Raw genomic sequence first — 21,864 nt, forward strand, 5'->3', positions numbered from 1 at the left:
TCTTCCTGTCCCGACTCTTAGTTCAAAAATAGCCTCCATGGCCGGAAGTCAAGAATACTGTACAAAATGTTTTACATTATTAGATGTATTAATGCACGAAATACATTTTTCACATGTAAAGCATTTTTTTCATTAAATGTCCACACGGGACTTCGTCGAGAGGGCCGATCGGATATCATCGGGACTCGGGAGGCCCTTGCACAATTACATTCTTTACATGTAAACATTTTTACTTGGCGATCGGGACTTGAACAGAGGACATATCGGAAATCATTGGGAGTTTGGGCTGGTCTTGTATGAAACACATTCCTTACAACAAGCTTTAAGACGATACCATTTTTTTTAAATAGCTGGCAAATATTCATTATATCGGCGATTTCATCACTTTGTAGATCTGAGTAAGTCCGACTTCCTAAGTTCGACACCAGCTTCGAAAAACAGACGACACTATAATAGATTTGTCAAATCGCGAATAAATATTTTCTGATACATATCGGAGATTTCGCAACCTTAAAGATCTGGCCAAGCTCGACTTACACGGTAACACATACAATCAGTCAATCATTCCGTATCATTCACGAACCAAAAATTAATTTTAAGCGACTGATACAGAAAACTCTGTTTTAGAAACGTAGCGTTGAAGGATCGCAGGGTCACTCAGTCTCTCCAATCCATTCGGGGTCTGTACAAGCATAGTGACTCCCTCCGCGGAACCATACACAAAACGCAAACAACCAAGATATGAACGATGTTTTGAGATGCTTTCTAATTATTACATATCTTCGACAGGTTCAAATTACTATGGTTTGATTTCAGTCAGGGAAAAGTAATACTCGATGTCAGAAATAACGCTGTCCGAACTCTCCATGGTCGTCTTAACGAACGCGCTGAACTGTTCACAGTACTCCTCCAGCTGCAAGCTACAATCGTCTGTATCGCCGATGACGACACGCACGCTTCTCCCATGAGCCCTTTCGCGCCCATGGAATTCCGAACTCATTTCCATAAATGTCGTCTACTTGAACTTCTCTTTTCGTCGCGCCGTAGTCGTCAGCGCGTGCAATTATGTTGCAAATTTGAGCTGCATTTTACTCAAGGGTGATTTTGGAAGGGATAAACGGTCAATGTCGCTGGACTTAGGTTTCCCTTTAAAATAATGTTTCATTAAAGTGGGACTCCCACATGGTAACATTTTAAAACACATTTTTTTAATGCCAACGGTTGATATTTGACGTGGTGACTGTGTGTGGATCGCGAGATATCGATAAAAACATGTCCTCAAAAAAGTGAAAGTTTGAATTCCGGTCGCCCACCTAAATTCAGCTTCCGAACATCGAATGTTCGGCACTGGGGCCGTTGTCAAGTAAGCTATGGAGTACGAGCGTACGCTGACCCTGCTGTACGCCACAGTACCACTTGTGTCGGTGATCGGTCATGCCCCGTGGGAGAAAGCCGAGTCTCTGACTCGGCAAAAAATCGAAAAAAAAAAAGTTTGCTGATTCAACAAGAATTCGCATAGGTGACTAGCACAGTTACTTGCGGTTGATATAGAGTGGTTGCTGCGATAGAGCGGCCGCCGCGTGGTATGCATAGACGCATACCATGCAGCGGCCGCTATGCATCAAACCATGCGTAATTGTGTGGCAGACGACAAAATGTGGTCATCAGAGGCGGCTAATATTTTACACGTAAAAACTTATATCTATGTGGTATTGGTTAAAAATATAATACAACTGATTGAGAATAATGAAAACGAGAAAAAATTAAGGAGAAGTTTTAAAAAAAACTTACCTGTGGTAAAGGCATAATGCTGTATATAAAGTCTTCGCTGTGGGAGATAAATTAATTGCGTCATTCGAACTCATTATGGACTCCCTAGAATATCGTCAATCAGCACAACAACAAACCTTCGGGGGATTTCGGGTCATAATCAGAAATGATCGTAAAACTTCGGGATGTGAAAAATACACTTGGGAAATGACATGTTTCTATTGATATCTCACGATCCGCGCGCAGTCGCCACGTCAAATATCGACCGTTGGCATTAAAAAATTAATGGCCAGAAATTATCATCTGCATCTATTCAGATGATTATAGGCACCATGAGATATCTGGTGTAAATTAGGTATAAATCAGTGATTTCAATTTTTGGAAGATGTCATTACAGGTCGGCTTATTGTGTTTTTGAAGTGATATGATAACTGTGACTGCAATCAAGTTCAGGTTTTTGGGACAAACAGAACAAATTTCAATCATTTTTTCAAGCTATCTTGATGAGTTCCTTTTTTGTTTTTTTAGCTGCTCATGAACCAGTCCAGCCAATAGAAGAAGATGATGGTGATGTCTATGATGATGTGTCAGCACCACCAGAGGGCAGTAGCACTGCTGTGCAACCAATTCCAGAGGAGAAACCAGTGGTTGCCCAACCCAACAAATCTGCCTCATCTACAGAAATCCTACCAAAACAGGTAGCTGAAACTGTCAAATCAAAGACGGTTTCTGTCATGCAGTGTTCTAATTGGGAGTATGATTACAATAACATTTACGTTGCAATGTGGGACTGTAAATCTTCCAAAAATGATGAACTCAACTTTAAACGAGGAGAATTCATCCACCTCATCAATGCACTGGAGGAATTTGAAGACTACAAATGGTGGATTGGAGAAACAAAGGAAAAAGTTGGTTTTTTCCCAAAGGAATATGTCATGAAAGCTTATGATCTTGAAAGCTGAATTAATAGAATTAATCTTCTGTACTTTTTGGCTAACTTTCTCATCTTGTAATATCCAAGCAAATATACTACATGTACTTATATACTGCTGGCTGAGCAAACAGTGTAATAATACATAAGAAATTAATATTGTTATGTGAAAAAGATCAATATTTTCATTCCATGTCAAAAGTAAAGTGTGATATATGTTGAAATCCATTTCTTCCCAAGCAGTTAATGCTACCTTTCTAGTTTCTGTTCAAATATGCTGAGTTTTTGGTGACTGTGTACCGTAGATCACATTTTGTAGTGCAAAAGTTTCATTTGATTTCATAATTCATCTCTTTGACGTCTGATCCAAACAGTTTGAATTAGGAAGTTATTTTGCATTTCTCCTGTATTTGGAGATATGGTTGAAGTGAAATGGACATTCAACAAAATATTGAACCTGCATTTCTCCTGTTTGTGATAAGTAGAAGTGACATTCCAAAAACTTTTTTGTAAGTTATATGCAGTTTTATTAAAGTTATCATTGAACTTTGCCAGTGCATCAATATTCTATATCTTCTATGTCCATAGCAAGTGTAAACTATGTGTAGTATAATTCAAAGCAGGGTCTGATCTGTTTTTTTGCATTTTTTCACTTGTTTTTTACAGAATTTTCACTTATTCCAAAGTTTAATCTGGAATATGATATGGTTATAATATCAGAAATTCATGAGATATAAACACCAAATTTATTTATTCAAGATATTGCTAGTTATAATGAGACAGAGTTTTAAATTTCCAATTAATGTAAATCATGACCAGATATTTACATTTCCACTCTACTGGTAAGTAATGACACACAACATAAAAAACAAATGCCGAGTAAAAATTGTGAGTGTGTGTTTCCTCAAAGTTATTACACGACAACTGTCCCATTATTTCACCATTCAATAGTTTTGTTGAATTCTGGTTTCAACCAAGGCAGTCTGTCATACATCTGTAATACTTCACATATTGCGTAGTGAATACAGGTGCCTTTATTATGGCGCAAGACAAGGATCTGTAAATTATTGCATTTCGATGACACCAGTGTGTCACAAAAACACATCTCAAAGCTGGATTGGAGAGGAGCAAAATTCAGACTTACTCAACATTATGCTGAGCATTGGAAATTTTTATCTTTGTACATCATTCATAATGTGTAGATATGAAGTGTATGATACTGAAGAGCTTCATTGGCTTTTTAGCTCCGCTGTCAGCGACGCGGAGCTTATCAAATAGGTTGATTTTCCGTCGTCGTCCGTCGTCGTCCGTCGTCCGTCGTCCGTCGTCGTCGTCGTCGTCCGTCAACAATTGCCTTCTCCTCTGAAACCGCAAGTCCAATTGCTTTGAAATTTTAAATGTGGTTCACTTGGGGTGACCTCACTTAAGTTTGTTCAAATCGTGGTGAAATTTGCATATTTGTATTTTTGGGGCATTTTTTGGTGTTTTTGGTAAAAATATCTTCTTCTCTGAAACCGCTTGTCCGATTGCTTTGAAATTTAATATGCAGTTTACTTATGGTGACTTCAGTCAGATTTGTTCAAATCGTGGTGAAATTTGCATATTTGTATTTTTAAGGCAATTTTTGTCATTTTTGGTAAAAAAATCTTTAAAAATCTTCTTCTTCGAAACTACCGGTCAGATAGCTTTGAAATTTGGTACATATGTCCCAAGGGATGATCTATTTCAGATTTGTTCAAATTGTGAAGAAATATGCAAATTTGCATTTTAAGGCAATTTTTGCCATTTTTGGTCAAAAAATGTATTTCTCAAAAAGTACTGGTCTGATAGTTTTGAAATTTGGTATACAGGTTTCTATAGATGCACTGAGTAATATATATAGAATTTCTGATGAAATCTGTAATTTTGTATTTTTGGGGCAATTTTTGCCATTTTTGGTCAAAAAATGTGTATTGCCAAAACTACTCATCTGATAGCTTTGCAATTTAGTATACAGGTTCCTACAGATCACCTTAATGATATTTGTAGAAATTATGATGAAATCTGCGATTTTGTAATTTTGGGGCAATTTTTGCCATTTTTGGTCAAAAAATGTGTATTGCCAAAACTACTCATCTGATAGCTTTGCAATTTAGTATACAGGTTCCTACAGATCACCTTAATGATATTTGTAGAAATTATGATGAAATCTGCGATTTTGTAATTTTGGGGCAATTTCTGCAATTTTAGGTCAAAAAATGTGTATTTCAAAAACTGCTCATCTGATAGCTTTGAAATTTGGTATACAGGTTTCCATAGATGAACTAAATGATATGTATTGAAATAATGATGAATCTGCAATTTTGAATTTTGGGGCAATTTTTCCCATTTTTGGTCAAAATATGTGTTTCTCAAAAAGTACTGGTCTAACAGCTTTGAAATTTGGTATACAGGTGTCTATAGATGAACTCAATTTGATCTTTTGAAATTATGATGAAATCTGCAATTTTTATTTTGGGGGCAATTGTTGCCATTTTTGGTCAGAAAATTTTATTCTCAAAACACTACTCATCAGATAGCTTTGGTTGACATGTTCCTAGGGATGATCCGATGTGATATATTCAAAGTATGATGAAATCTTCAATTGTGTATTTTTGCAGCTTATTTTAGCCACTTTTTTCTGGCCACTGCATTGAGCTATCAAAGATTTCCACCTTCTTCATCAACATGTGTCAAAAATAGTTATTCTCTACATAAACACAGCGGAGCTATATCGGCCGCTAGGTCGCTTGTATTCTTACATGTAGGAAAATATGGGTTACATGAGCACTTAAATCATAAAGGTTGTGTAACTTAAAATCATGAAAAAGTGTAGTTTAAATAAACTCACAAAGCAGCTGAATTTAATCATGTTTTAAACCTTCACTCACAATGCATCATTCCTGAAATGAGACAGATGTAAATTTTACTTAGTCTTAAAGAAGATACTTGAAGGGGTCTAGACACTTCGCACCAAAACCAGATCAACCCACACAACGTTGTCCCTAAACTGTTTGTACCAAAACCCCCTCATCCCAAGTTCTACCTCATACGAAAACCAGTTTGCCCAAAGTATAATAACATCATAATACTACCTATACTCATCCTAAAGCAACGACGCCACGATGTATCACAGCATTGTTTCTACCTCTAACTTAGAAACATTACTGTCTCAGGACATTTTGGCTATGATTAACTATTTATTCTTGCATAAAACCATAAATGGTAGAATTAGAAAAACAACTGAATGCTACAACTCAGGTGCCTTGTGCGATTTGCCTGATGGCATTTCCCTGAAATGTGTACAATTTGAAGACTTTAGTCCTGGGATGATAGGTAGGTGATGAAAAATTCAATGGTAGTGGTTGGTTGTTTTCAGCTTGCCTATTGTCAATAGTTTGGGGCTAAGTGGCGTGGTTTTGGGGCAACATGACTCCTTGGGCAAGGAGGTTTTGGAACAAGGTTGTTTAATGCGAAATGGTATGGGACAAAATTGTATGGTGTGAATTGGTTTTGGTGCAAATGAGGGAACCAACTTATATTATCAACTTTAATGAAAACATAGATGTTGGTTTTGTATTACAAGTTTATATCTGTTGTGTTATTTATATATATATCTGTTATTCAAGAATGAATCATGTCAATAAACTGACAGCTAAATCCAAGGTCATGGTGTTATTGTATTATGCATGATATTTATTCTCATGCAGTGCTTATTTGATGAAGATTCTGACACGTGACTATGATTCAAACTCAATGAAAATAAAATATAAACATACACTTTGCACATGTTAGATTCAACAAAGTCACAGAGTCTGTCAAAGTATTACTGCTACTTTGCAGTGTAACTCTTCAAATTTAATGTTTCAAGAGGTCATTGTTGATGAGAAGACCCAGCTAACTTGTAGTGTCTGGTTTTGAAGAATGAGCTCTAACATACCTGAATGACTTTTAAGATTTCAAAAGTGGATGAAAGAAGTCTGATTAAGTCACAGTACCTGACTTCCATATCGGTGGCCATATTTTTAGTATTTGAAACAATGTAGACTATCAACAGCCACTTGTGCTGTGGTCTTTGCCATCAATGCAGCTTGAATGTGTTGTGGAGCTATAGATGAATGCTTACAACTGTGTTACCCTGGATTATCTCCTTATTGAGTTTGAACAAAATAAATTACCCTGTTTTAGTTCATGTTTACAATTGATATATCCTTAAAATTTGAGAAAATGCTTGCATTATTCAGCCATGATACAATATAATATTGTGTTCCTCAGAGGATCCTGCAGCAGTGTCAGGGGTAAAGAGACTTTCTTCAGGGATTTTCTTATTTCATTAGGCACATTTTGTGATGTGAAACAATTCAAAGATACTGAATTTAACTATGCTGGTGTTATATGAAAGTATTTACCAAGTCATGTATGATTTCAGTTTTTCAGTTTGTCCCTGAATCTTTTTTCACTCATAGTACAAACCTAAGTGAATTATACAAACTATCGGAAGTACTCCAAAGCAACAATTATAAAAAACATGGCCATTGGATTCCACTTTTATTGAAACCATAGGCTGGAAAGTTCTATTTAATGCAAGTAGGTGCGAACAAGATTACAAGCATTATGTACAGGGTAAAGTCTCATCATGTCACTTGTACAAAAAGGGTTTAATCCAGCAGCAGAGAGGAGGCAATGGAGTTAATCCCTCTATGTTACTTTAATCAGATCAATGCAGGTGCTAGACTGAAAGATCCATAGCTTGAGGGTACTGTCTACACTCCCCCTCCCCCCCCCCCTTAGAGGAGGGGAGCGTAGAGAGCATATCCTCAATCTTTCAGTGTACGAAGGTGCATGTCAACTGAAATTAAAGGGGAAGCTTTTCATCAGCTTGATCCTGAGGTAAATTGACCAACTGCTCATCTTTCAATGAAGAACAAAGGACTTGAAGTAACATAAACAGTCAATGTCAACAACCACTATGTGAGAACCAGGAACTGATGGCTGCCGCTTCAAGGCACATCTTCTTTCCTTGGGCATGCTTATATCACCCCATGGTCTATAATCTACATCACTTTGAGTAAGTAAATTTTTACTTAGGTTTTTGAAAATGGAAAATTTTATTTTCCTCCATTGAGTTTACATAGGAATAGCGGCCATTTTGAATTTCAAATATCATTAAATGTTAGAAATTTGTTCCTCTAGTTTGTATGGTGACCCCTGATTTTTATTTGTGATTTGGGAAGAGAATGGTAGAAGTTCCATTGAGGAAAGTTTGAGCAAATGAAATGATTTGTCTTTCACGTTCAAGGTGCATTACTACCTTAAACACATGCAACTGTTGTTATTTAATGTCTACTACCATAAAACTTGTCCAAACCGAACACCAAAGGGACTGAGAAAACTTTGGTTTACAGAGATGTTTGGCTTGTAGAGGCATTCTATGTGGAAGGGACTAGAAAAGGTGTTCAGTATAGACAGGTTTCCAGTTTAGACAGGTTTCACTTTATGTCTCTTTAAAATGATATGGGCAGGGCCGATTGGTCACTCCATCACTGGTCTGGAAACGCAGCAGGTGTCTTTGTGGCAGAGCTTGATGTGGGTAAACATTAGTCAATGGTGTCCATATTATTTACATGTCATTTTTACCAGAAAAAGTACATTTTCATTTTTTCCAAGCTGTTGGTACAAAATATTGCCAAATGGAGGTTAATATATATTCAATAGGTTTCAAACTTTGAATTTTTTAAAGTGTTGTGTACACTGCACTTCCATATTACAGAAATGGATGCCATAATTGCTGCATTGTTATTACGAAGGATGTGAGATCAAATGACAAATGAGTATTCACATTTTTTTTCAATTTTAAATGAGTGAATAGTCCAAGTGAACAGTGAAGTCCAAGAAATATCATTTTAATGTTTGGGTTGAGCTTCCTCTCTGCTCTGCAATACTTATCCCTGAATGTGTATGAATTAGACTTGACATTGTGGTTTATGGCATGTCTGATATAGTACGCCGACAACCATATCAAATATTAGTCATACACATTCAGTGAATTTTCTAGTGCAGAGTAGAAAGGAACATCAGCCCTGATGAAATATCAAACGCTTTTATTAATGTCACACTAGGGCTGAACCCATAAGCTCGCACAGCTATTACTAGAAAGTGAACATTCCACTGTTCATAGTAGATGGGTTGTGAATAAAGATATTTTTAAGATACCACTCTTTGCCACGTGTGTTGATACCTCACAGGCTCACTAGCTATATATGCAGCAGCTGGCTTAAGACCAACTACTCAGCATGCTGCAATATACTTTGTGCCATGGTCGTGACCCTCGACACAAGAATTGACACATGACAGCTGCCAGAGTGCAGCACCTGCACATTTGATGCAATTGAATGGTGTGATATTTCATCACATATGAAACTATATCAGTGTTTTAATTCATTTTCGTTGTTTTCAGTTAATTTAGTAGTTTTATAAAAAAATAACTTTGCTTGCATATCTTGCTTGAATTAAAAACTATTGAAGTTGAGCTGTGACGTGCGATGTCGAAATCACAAGAATCATGGGATAACAATGGCAATGACTATGTGGTCAGAAATATTATCATACTGCAGTTAGGCATGCGTATCAGTGAGCCACTTGCCGCCACCTTTGGCAACCAGCTATTATATCAATATATTTTTTATACTATTAAATCCTAGTAAACCTGACTTGTCCTTTTGACTAATGGCAAGTTACAGAATACCTCATTTACATTTTAAATAGAATCACCAATTTATCCAAAGGTAGAAAGTTGTCCACTTCTCAACGATGAGGAAAAGGGGAGACAAATTCCAGGACAACCCATATCAAGCTGGAAATATAAATTATGTTGTTTTCAATTCATTGTCTGAGCAGCCCAGCACCCCCCCTCCCCTCAAAAGCAAACCACCATGTAAATCCTGTTCATATATTTTTCTCTTACTCTGGTATGCCTCACTCAGAAACTAGCTATGCCAGCTTTGCACATCTGTTTATAAGAAAATCCATTCAGGCACCAAATGAATGAAATCTTTCTTTCACCTCTGCCTCTGTGGAAGAGGGGGTCTATTTCTTTCACCATTGAGAACAGGTTGGGGCCAAACAAGAGTTGAAAAAGGCCAATCAGTTACCAATATGACATGCATAGCCGAGTTCTAACGAGTTTTACGCATTTGGATAAAAATCAGATGAAGATCGCTATGCCACTATCGGTTACACTATTGGTTGGCTGGTTTGCTCTTTCAAAATGGTCAGTTATTCTGGCAGATATGTGAAATTTGAACAAGACCTATAGCAGTTGATTGATTAGATGAATTTGCAATCTTTACATGATTTCAATTGACTGACATCACATTGTATTTCATATGACAGACCAGAGTAATATCAAGTCATAGTAATTCCGTCCACACTGTGCTGTTTGTCCATTATGTGAGAATTTTTTGGGCACTTGACGCTTTGTTCTTCATGTTTTGATACACTGTCTGGATAACTTTCAAAGCTAGTCTTGGGTTATCATTTCAAAGAAGTGATAAATTAAGAGGCAGAAGATTACTACAACAATTTGTTACAACATGATTTTGTACAAAAGACAAACAGATATAAGATTTTTGTCCATACATCCATGTTCTGCTTCTTACAATCATGTCTTGAGCTCAGTGACCAGCTGTAATGCAATTCCGCATGAGACCAAAAAAAAGGTACAAACTAGACCAAAGCCACTTCATTCTACACTGGATACATTTATTAAAATCTTTGAACTAATCTACAAGGAACGTACTGCATAAAATTGCCAGTAAAAAGGCTGGATTGGGACATTTGGAGGCCTGAAGTAACTGGTAGCGCTGCCACTTCAATACATACACACTCATACAACAATACTCATTTCCTTCAAAGTTCAGACATTCTCTCTCTCACTATGTCAATGAAACAAAGCTGATCTTTACAATTCCAATTTATAAGGCATGATGATGTTAATATTACCAGAACTTTTCTCACGTCGACTGTAGTTGATAGATAAAAATTTGTCAAAGTATCAATCTGAAGCACATTTCTTTATCTCCACCTGATTATTTCTACTCAAGATCAAAAATCAATCTTTAAGATTCTCTCTCGTTCACTTACGGTAAGCATTTGCAAAGACACTGAGAAAATGGTAACAAAACGACAAAATAAATTACAGTGATGGCAAATCTTTGCACAATCATTCATTTGAGATGCCAACAAATGGAACCGACAAATATGTCAAATATTTGAAAGAACAATGCACATTTCATTGACATGGTGATGGAAGTTGGGCAGTTTGGATACCAGGCACAATAACGGTCCCCAAATGTCTTCATTTTACACAGGGACTCCAACATTTACAAAGAACAAAGACAAGAAAAAGAATGTAAGTATTTTTTCAGGCAGTCGTCTTGCAAAGCACGTGAAACAATGAAATTCCAACAAAAAGCTAAAAGACAAATCCACCCTGGAACTACTTTTCTGCACTTGTGGGACATTGTGAAAATGACCTCAGAATGTTTATATATAAAAGGGGGAGTTATATTGTAACATGTGCAAATTTTGGTTCACTGAAAGTGAACATTGTGTTATACTTGGATATACCATACTCAAGCAACGTTCCAGAAAACAGCACGAAAAATAGGAGCGTAAATTGAAGAAAAGCTGATGAAATCCAACCTTCTCGGGAAAAGATACAAAAATACTACAGTACTCAATCAATGACTATGGGAAGGAATCTGGAAATATAGAAGTTTTCGGTCAACGAGAATTGAAACGGATCATGATTATCAAATCTTTTCATTTAAAAACGTCCTACGAAAGAGTAACTCAATCACACAGGCAAAAATATCAACCTTTCTTATCAAGAGACAGGGAACACTGGAAACACGTTTGAGCTTAAAACTTGCTACCTTATGGATGGTCTTAACACTGTACATTTATATACCATCTTGAAGCCGGAAAACTAGCATACTTGGAAATACTTAATCTTGACACTGGATTCTCTCTCACAGACTAAGCACAACTTGTATAATAATAATTTGTACACTTCTGTTTATCTCATGAAAATACCATACTTCTGGGTCTGTATCGTTTGGCTGAATCCCCTGATGAAATGACCTTAAAAAGTACAGCATATATGGACACTCACTCCCCCCCCTCAAAAATGATAAAAAATTGTTATTATTGGGGGAAAGAGGTTTTACATTTTAAGAACCGACCCTGATCTTTCTAAACAAACTGAATCACAAGATGGTACTGAATAAGAGTGGAGACAACAAAAAGGGACATATTTTAAATTTTATCAACCAATGGATATGAAACGTCACGTTTGCCAACAACTGTTGATTAATCTACCTGATGAGTGGCATGACTGTGAAACCTGGCAACAGATGAATGGAAAATTCCAAGAGTCTTGCATCTCTCTCTCTGGGAATGTTGAACCGTTCTTGCAAATGACAGGATCAGTGTCTAGCAGAGATACTTGGCAAACTATTCCTCTCACTTGTCCACAGAACTTCAGAACACCACAGTGCCAATAGTGGATGGCCTCACGTTGAAACCGTTTTAAAATGAATTTGATGGCAGGTAGACATCTCAACATTATTCCATCGGATTTTTTTTCCAAACTAATCTATTTTTATATGTGTTTTATAAAAAATAACGGGAAATCAAGAATCAAACAGTGTTTCTCCCCTTCATCTTCGTCGTTGTTATAGGAGTGCCATGTAAGGCTTCTTCATAAAACGAAATCACAATCTGAGGACATTTAACGTTGGCTTCCTTTGCTGGTACAAGATCCGCTTCATCGCTTCCCTTCCTGTTGAGTGTACGGGAAACAAAGATAGAAAATATGACAAAATTTGTGTTCCACGGAAGTGTAAAAAAGATATTATATATTATTGCCTGAATACATGGGTTTATGTACCAGAGAGTAGATGACAATTTGCCTGACGCCTTGAGGGCAAATTGTCTCCTGCTGCAAGGGCTAATTAACCCATGTATTCAGGCAATAATATTTTTATAACATGCTTCTTCACAGTTAACACTATATGACACTTAGTTACATGCAGGGCATTCTCATATGAGTTTACTATTATCTACCAGCATCAAACAGATTTTACAAAGTCAAAATAGCAGTGCGCTTATGGAAAATTTGCCGTCAAAAATATCAAAGGGCTTAACTGGATTAGGTAACTAAGGAAACCGGTCAGTACATCGTTCACATGGCCTACTGACTCCCTGGATGTTCCTATTCAAATCAGTGCACTGATTTGCACTAACATCAAGGCATGTAATAAATTACAAAGGCCAACGCATCTTATGTGCTGTGTCCCTGTGCAAATCTGCCATCCATACATCAAAACTGAAAACTTATAGTGCATTATGGAGGTAAAAGATGCTGTACTCTTAATGTGAACTCAGGTCACCTGTCATTAGTATACTATCATATTATTTTCAAGCAGTGATTTCGTTTAGGCATATGGAAACTATGAACACCCTTTAGTAAATACATCTACTGCACATTACTCTACTATTGAATATTTATAATTTAATATTTCTTCTCTGTAAATAATCCTTGATGGACATTTTCACACTGCAAAGACTTCCATGTATTAAGTGAAATAATCTGTTATCTTACCACACCTATCTCTTCCCCATCTACCGAGTCATTAAAGGTATGGTGTATCAAGCCCACACAATACACATAATACTACAGTGTCTTTTCATACATCAATGTAGTTGTACCAGAGGATGGCAGAAAAGTCAGAGTCTAACAAAAGCACTTAGTCTTCAGAATCTCCTCTGTTACAGAATAAATTCAAATCTTACCATTTCATGAGAAACATGAGTTCTCCATTTGAATCTGTGGCCCCAATTATCCTCTCTGGATCTAAACGCCTGGCAAATCCCCTCAATCCGGAATCATCTCTGCTCTGGACAAGTTAAAAGAGATTGACATGGAAACAAATGAGAGTTGTTATTATAGGAATTTATTCCCAACTATTAATCTCTGTCTGGCTTCCTTTAATGTCTGCCCATATTCTACTTTAGAATGAAAGCTATAAGCTTGATAATTTTTCACAAATTTTGTTCTATATGTCCACAACAAGTTCTTGTTCTACTCACCAAAGGATGCTGGAAACATCCACTATTCAGCTCGCCAACAAAGCTGGTATGCATGTGAAGTGCAGTTATAGTTTACATAATTTAAGCCAAGATTAATATTTCCCTTGCAGGGTTTGCTCTGGCTACTCAAGCTGATTAGCCTTTTTGGCTAATACAGTGTGAACACAAGTAGTCAGATTTTCTTTTGAGAGGTGAGGTCAAGGGTCACACACATTCATCTCGAAGGGTCAAAGGTGATATCATTAAACACTCAAGAGTAATCATAACCAAATATTTCAGAAGTCTGCCACTTTCTCATCATCATATGTATCCTCAGTGCTGCTTTAATAGTTCAATAAAAAGAATGCTTCGTAGCAAAACTCATGCATGACCATTGATCACCACTTGAACTTTGAAGTACAAAAAAATACAGAAAAGAGAAACATCCTCAAGATCTTCATGAACGTGGCATGGCATGCCATGATCACTAGTACTGATACTGATACACGTCCGTGCATGGCCAAAAGACAGCAAAACTCAGTAACAATTTCCGAGCTAAGTAAACAGTGTTTTACAAAGCTGTTTCAAATCAAACTGGTTTGCACAATCCCTCGCTATAAAAGTGACATTTTGGTGACATTTCAGCTTGAATCATACCTTGAAATAAAATATAAACGAGAAACAAAGACATCATGTATGCTGCCGTTCACGTTCAAGAGCATGGTTTGAACCAGTGAACTGGCATGTGCATTGGCTGCACGTAAAAGCAACTCTACTTTCCAAGATCAAACGGTCCGTGTCTTGTGAAAACAACAGCAGAGCAGTGAAAATTGTAATGGTCACCGGTAAAAGCTCTTCACAGATGAAAGGATGATCGCTGAAAACAACTGAAATTGCATGTATTGACTATGACAACCTCCCGGGGAAACAGGACAGCGTGAACGTGAACAATGGCGGACGTCACTGAAGTGGGACTATTCTATTTACTAGTAACGGGGACATTTCGGAGGGCACAAGTACATGTATACGCGCCATTTTCCTCACGATACTATCACGGGAACTTCGATGTCCCATTAGTTTCTTTGATCTGAAAAGTAATTTTACCAACTTGTACGACCCATTATACTCTGAAAACAGTGGCGGGGCTTATACTTAGATGAGTACGGTAGTACTATGGTGAAAGACTTCCCAAGAAGTAAAACAAACACCGCAATGCAACAGAACATCGTATATCCATGGTAGAACAAAGTGACCGAACGTGCAAATTTTGCGTCGCCAGTCTGGCGATTGTTCTGACCGGCTGAGTCGCCAATGAGTGAATCAATTCGCCATTTTGCCGTCTGGCGAGCGGTAGCGCGAACACTGCCTTGTCAACAGTCACAATGCATGTACTTGTACAGTGTACATATAGAGACTGAGTTGACAAGCTGCATACTGTAAAATAACAGAAAGTAGCATCCCTTTGAGTGCTGTAATTTTTTCCCACCAAATCTGTAGTGCAACATTTTATGAATTTTTTTGATTTATTCCGTAATTTTTTGATAATTTTGGACCAAATGGAGATCGCTTTTCATTAGCTATAGTTTTTGATCAAAATTTTGGGAAAAATCTGAAAAAAATTAACTGGTTCATATTTTATACAGATGAAAGAAAAAATTGACTTTGGCACTCAGAGGGTTAATTTATTCACTCAATGACAAACTATCAGAAGGCAACATATGCTGAGGCTTTTTTCATTTGAAGATTTTTAACTGGTGATAATGCACAGTAATTACAGTTCAAATGCTTATAAGACCCTTTTCAGACTTTACACAAATAAGATCATTGGGAACTTCAACTTGAAAATGAAACTTGATATTTGGGTAGAAAATAAATTTTAACATTTTCAATACTGTATGCAATATAAAAAATCCTGCAACTTTCACACACTCAAAACAATAAGTGTTAACCCTTCAACTGCCATGGTTTATCCCAATCCTATTCCTTCCTATGGCAAAGATGGACCTCTACACAGAGAAATGGGGATGAAAGGGTTAATAACAATAGCCGTGGTCAAGCTTTTGGATACCTTATTACTTACTGTGTCTTTTTTGTGCTTTTTCTTTTTTGTTTCTTCTGAACCATTTACTGTGGATTTCCTTTTAGTTTCTTTAACCTTTTTGTCTCTTTCTTCGTATTCGCCAATGAGATCTGGACAGTCAAGATTTTCTTTTGGTTCCCACGTATTTTCAGCACTAAGAAGACACAAAAGTTGAACATAAGTAATTTTGGATGACACAGTTCCCACTAAGCAACTGTTTTAGTGTCTTTTCCTTGATAGAGTGACCTGGACAGCATATAGCTTGTAAACGCTGCAAGAGATTGGGGCTTTAATACACCTATTTCTGTAAGGACACATGATTTTGTCTGTACCATGGTCCCTTTGAATTCCCGCTTTAACCTATTGGCATGCACATTGTAGTACATCATCCTTATACCAACATTGCAATCCATCTGTTCAGACAAGTCCACTAAATGGCCTAAAAAATGAAAAAAATCTCAACAGAATAGCCACCAAGTGGCAAGTCTGGATAATATTAAGACTCATATCATACAATAAATACATGTAGCAAAACCTTGTAGCATCATATACCCATGCCCACATTGCTACATGCTGGTGACATTTACTGTAAAATGTCAGCCGTGATTATTTATGGTAAAAGTCGAGATATGCAAGATCGTCAGTTATGTATGGAGTGTTTGTGAACTACATTTTGCGACTTGAAAGAAAGTAAACACACAAAGTGGCCACCACTCTCAACATACGATATGATGTTGCCAGGATGAATATTTGAAAAGTTCTGAAGATGAAGGATATTGCCTGTGGCTGAATAAGGGAATACTAAGCGGAATCTTGCTATCCTATGGTTATTCTATTCAGCTTTTTGTCAGTTTTCGACAAGCTCTAGCAAACATTTCACTGTTTGCACAATCTACCTCCAAACAAGCAGTGATCACGTGGCGTTAAAGTAACATTGTTCACACAACTATTGACATGGCCACCTCTCTCCCTCCGTATGGCGATTGGGTGAAATCAAAATTGGGAGAGTTTTGAGGCAGAGGAGAGTTTTGATTGGTAACGATTGTAATAGCATATTGCATAATCAAATGTTCTTCCTGTACGACTTTTTTGAGTACTGTTACCTTTTTTATGGTGTTCATTGAGATATAGCAGATCTTGTCATGAATGACAGTGATTTTTGTGGAAAGACATTGTATAGTTCAAGAATGAAGCCTGTTTACATAAATATTTCCATATCTATGCGCATGGCAAAAATATGAGAAAGCCTAAAAATTTAAAGAGTTTCTTGTTATTTGTTAAATTCTGGGCATGGGTGTATGGTAAATCAGTTACTACTCAATGACCCCATTCCTTGCCTTGCACAGTACATAAAATTACCCAAGAACTGACTTGTACCACGAAGGTTACTTTTCCCTAGACTTTTTCTACAAGACTGATAACAATAATGTGAAGCATCTAAATAATATTATCTGTAAAAGTAGGGTTAGATAAAATTATTAATACAATAAAAGTCACATTCTGCAGGTACTACCAAATGCAATACGTTTGGGAAGGAAGTTATCACAAACTGCAGAGGTCATTCTCTGAGCGAAGATAGTATGTAAATTTCTTTTGTCATTTTGATGGGGAAAAATCAATATCCTTTTCAATTAATCAGATTCAACATGTTCAGAGCATAGCTGCAAGAATTGTACCTTGTTCAAAAGTCACAGTGATTCTTTATATCACTCCAGTCTTTTAAAATGAGAATTGGGCAGAATGGTGTGCTTAAAAGTATGTTTTCAGAATTATTAAAACTAGTCTATGAATTTGTCTGCACATGGGAAGCATGGTTGACTTCTGTGAAGAATCTCAAATGGTACAATCAAAATGAATCATGGGATGTCTCTAGTACTGTGCGCATCGTATAAGTTCAGTGTCATTTGTGCTGCGTTAGACAAGTGTCTAATGCAGCACAATTGACAAGAATGCTGATACAACACAAGAACAGGCAATATTGGGTAATAACCTCTTAATACATAGTCCAGTTACACACATCAAGTACGTTAGCAGTGTTTTTGCTAAGGTTTGGGAATATTGGTATAAATTTGGGAACCCCGGTGACATTTCAGCTGTCCCCTAATCTGATTACATTGATATACCAAGGGGAACCCCGGTAAAATGACTGGGGAACACTGGTAACATTTACCGGGATACCGGCTTTAACAAAAACATCGGTTTGGTACCTACTACTCGAGTTTCACGCATTCACACAATTGTCTGATAGATTTTATAAAATCCACGTATCTGGTGAATGTGTGAAACTCCAGTATTAGATACACAAAACACACTTGATATGTTCCCTGTTTTTGAAACATTGCTCTGTAATCCTGCATGGGGAAAACTTTCCAAAGTTATGACCACTGACTTGCAATGTCATTTAAACATCCTTTAAAATAAAAATACACAGTCTCTCTTCCAGCTACTCTTTACCAGAAATGTTGTTGAAGTCACTGTCGCAAGTCAGAAGTGATACTTACTCAGAGTAACCCTTCCATTTGAGGAGGTATTCTACTTTTCCTCCTTTTATTCTTTTATCAACAACTTTTTCAACTTGATATTCCTCCTCCTCTTCTTCCTCTGCCTCCCCAGCAACTTCCTCAACGGGTTCCTCTTCCTTCTTACTCTTTGTTTTACTTTTTCCCATGGCTGACGCTGTGCAATAAAACATCACCATATGCAGATTGAAGTTCGTGGTAGAACATTGGACTATACAGACATGAACACACGATTCATTTGAAGTCCTCTGAAATAAGACTAAGTGCTTGAAAAAGCCTTTCATTTGCCTTGAAATGCACTGTCATTAAAGGTATACAGTCACCTGTAATCTAAATATGCCCATATATGGTCAAAGGGGCGTTCCTTGGTATTCAAAATGCCTATGTGAGGGCGCTGTTTTTAAAAAGCGGCCACCCGCTTAAAATCTGTGATTGGTTAGATTTTCTTTCCATGGTAACTGTGGCAAAATTGGAACAGGTGACAGTATACCTTTAAGGTAGAATGTGCCTCAGCTACTAATATTCAGACTCAAATTTTTATAGTGTTTATCTGGTCTACTACTTCTTAAGGCCCATTTTAAGGCTCTTGGAGAAAGAAAAATTTCCACTGTTGTTCATTTTCCATATCAAAAATTACATTTTTTCCAATGAGCCATCTTGAATTTCAAATATTGGAAAAGGTTAGCTGATTTGTTTCCCTGTTACCAAAATTTGCACGGTTACCCCTGATGTTTATTCTTGATTTGGTTTTACTGAGGAAATTTTGAGCAAAAGTTTAAGCCTTTCACTTTCAGGGCACATGCTAACTTAAGGGCCAAAACATAACCACAACCTACATACACATCATGTTTGAAGTTTATATTTTTACAAAATGTAAGGCAGAAGGAAAAATCAAGAACAATGATTTCACATTCCTTTCATTAATATTTCATGAAAGGTGGAATTCAAAAATGCCTGGCACATACAGAAATACATTTTTAGAATTTATGTTGCATTAAAGGGATACAGTCACTGTCTTTGATATTGCTTGGGTTATTTTAGTTCCTTGTAAGTGATTATTGTATATTCATGTTTTCTGCTCACTGAAATGGTCAGTCATCAGAACTTAACTCTCTCCCTGTATCACGATATGACAATGAATGCTTTGATGACATAATCTATGGTGCATACCAGAAATTACATCATCAGCATATTGACATTAATATGTTCTTAAGATATGGGTAGAGTTCTCATGAATGATAATACAACATGTTTAAGTACGCAGAACAAAATAATTCTCACATGAAATCAACATAACATAATTTGAAAAGATAAATGACTTTGTCCCTTTAAATAAATGGTTTTTGATCAGGTGATGTCCTTTAAAACAACACAAACTGCTAAAGTCATGCTTATCACACATAGTGACATATATAGCCCATGATAAACAATAATTAATATCATTTTAGCGTTGTGAGAGATAATTTTTCTTAAGATGGTCGTGTGAACACAATGTACACATAACCATCTTCATACTACTTAGAAGTTTACGTTCATTAAAAATGTTTATTACTCCAATGGTTTAATTATTTCTTCCACGTAGTAACCACAAACGTTTTGTGCCTGTATGCTACATCGACCCAACACACGATGAATAATCACAAGATCCAAGTGATACCATCACAACCTTGCCTTGATACCATGCTAAATACCTAACAAACAATCCTTGGTGAATCAAATTAGTGAACATATAATCTAGCTTTTATCCTGAAATTGTGGAATTTTTAATTCATCTCCCCAGACTATCTTAGACATAGGAGTTTATAGCACTTTAACACTTAATTGCCTTGAGTATGTTACTATTGTGTGCACTTTTTAACTCTTTCACCCCCAGTTCCCTGTATACAGGTCCAACTTCACCATAGAAAACAATGGATTTAGGACAAACCATGGTGGTGAAAGGGTTAAAAAAGATATCACACAACAGCAACCTATATAACCTTATTTCCTTTCATTTCTGATGTATTACTATGTAAGACAAGAAATTGCTTGACTTCAGCTTGATAAGAGAGCGAGAATGCAGTTGCAAACTACCACCAGAGCCACACAAATTGAGTCATGACAGAAAATACATTTTACATGAAGTCTCAAATATAAATTACAAATTGTTAGTGTGACAACTGATGTACTTCATGACAGCAAATGCACAAATTTTGCATATTTTATGATTTTATTGCCAGCATTTAAAACAACATTCAATCATAAAATATGGAAACTTTTTGATTTGTGAAAGATGAATTACATTTATACAATCTTGACATAATTTTGCAATCCTATCCTATCAGCTACTACTCAGAGAAAATTCATGAACACCTTACCTGTCCTCTGTCAATGTGAGTTTTTAATAAACATAAAAAGAAACATTAAAACTGCATATACGCAAAGCAGCTTTCTCCATCCCAATGCTTGTTTTAAATATATGAGCTGAGCTTTACCTATGCTTCAACTTTCAATTTTTTGCAATCTTTACAAGTATTAACTAAAACTGGTGTATATTATATTTGAGTTCTTCTGATTCAAAATAGAACAATTTTATCAAGCATTTTTGGCTTTTTACGTTATATGACAAGCGACACTGACAATTGAAATGAGGATCCCTTCCTGGATGCCAAGGCTCATTACGTATGCAAATTGGTGAACTTAGCTATTAGCAGATGCAGATGAGCAAAGCTGTGTCTCCAAATTTAAAGTCCGAAGAAAAGTACACGTAACATACCCATCATATAGAAAAGTGGCAGTAGTATTTATTTTTGCAGGCGTCTCGAGCAAGCAAACTGGAATTCACTATGTTCTTGAATAGTTGACGTCCACTGTGAAATATACAAACGTAGCGTGCTGCGTGAAGAACACGCCACATGCAAATAAGATCTTAACTCTACAACTAGTAGTTTCCGAGAATGCTTGATGCAATGACGCCTTGAATTTAGAGCCGTGAACATATTGACAGAGTCCGTGTAGAATGATAAATTTTAGAGCTACGGTGGGAGGGTTACATCTTGATATATCTGTCACGACAGTTGGCAAAACAAAGGATTTCAGATGCAGCGTCGGTGTACACAGAAAATACAGCAGCCATTTTGAAAGAGTTCCAAAAAACACCTCTGTTTATATGAACAAGATCAACTTTAACTTGAAATATGTGTAGCTTCATAAATAGCATTATTGCCATTTAGAGAGTAGAAAATTGCATATGTTATGTATTTCCAATGTTTTCTACACTCACCTGAAGTAGTTTGTATTGAAGTCTGGTTTGAAAGATGGCTTACAAATCGCGGGAAAGCTGCCTATGCGCAAACGCAGTGACATCATCCGGGTTCTTCAGTTTCTTGGCGCGCCCCCTTGGCAAGTTGATGCAAAGATGACTTGAATAAATT

At 36.7% G+C, this 21,864-nt stretch overlaps 2 protein-coding genes across 3 annotated transcripts in view; both read right to left on the minus strand.

Moving 5' to 3' along the window:
* Positions 1 to 21,864, minus strand: part of LOC139116737 (leishmanolysin-like peptidase) — a 114,892-nt gene that overhangs the window by 7,228 nt on the left and 85,800 nt on the right. The gene's annotated exons all lie outside the window — the stretch shown is intronic.
* Positions 10,460 to 21,861, minus strand: LOC139116743 (chromobox protein homolog 1-like). The gene is given in 7 exon segments (XM_070679374.1): positions 10,460 to 12,478; positions 12,481 to 12,563; positions 13,577 to 13,680; positions 15,933 to 16,086; positions 18,434 to 18,608; positions 21,207 to 21,325; positions 21,714 to 21,861. Coding segments are annotated over 6 exon segments (618 nt in total). The 5' UTR covers positions 21,214 to 21,325; positions 21,714 to 21,861; the 3' UTR covers positions 10,460 to 12,383.

This window comes from Ptychodera flava, chromosome 18 (assembly GCF_041260155.1).
Source record: "Ptychodera flava strain L36383 chromosome 18, AS_Pfla_20210202, whole genome shotgun sequence".
Taxonomy (NCBI): Eukaryota; Metazoa; Hemichordata; class Enteropneusta; family Ptychoderidae; genus Ptychodera; species Ptychodera flava.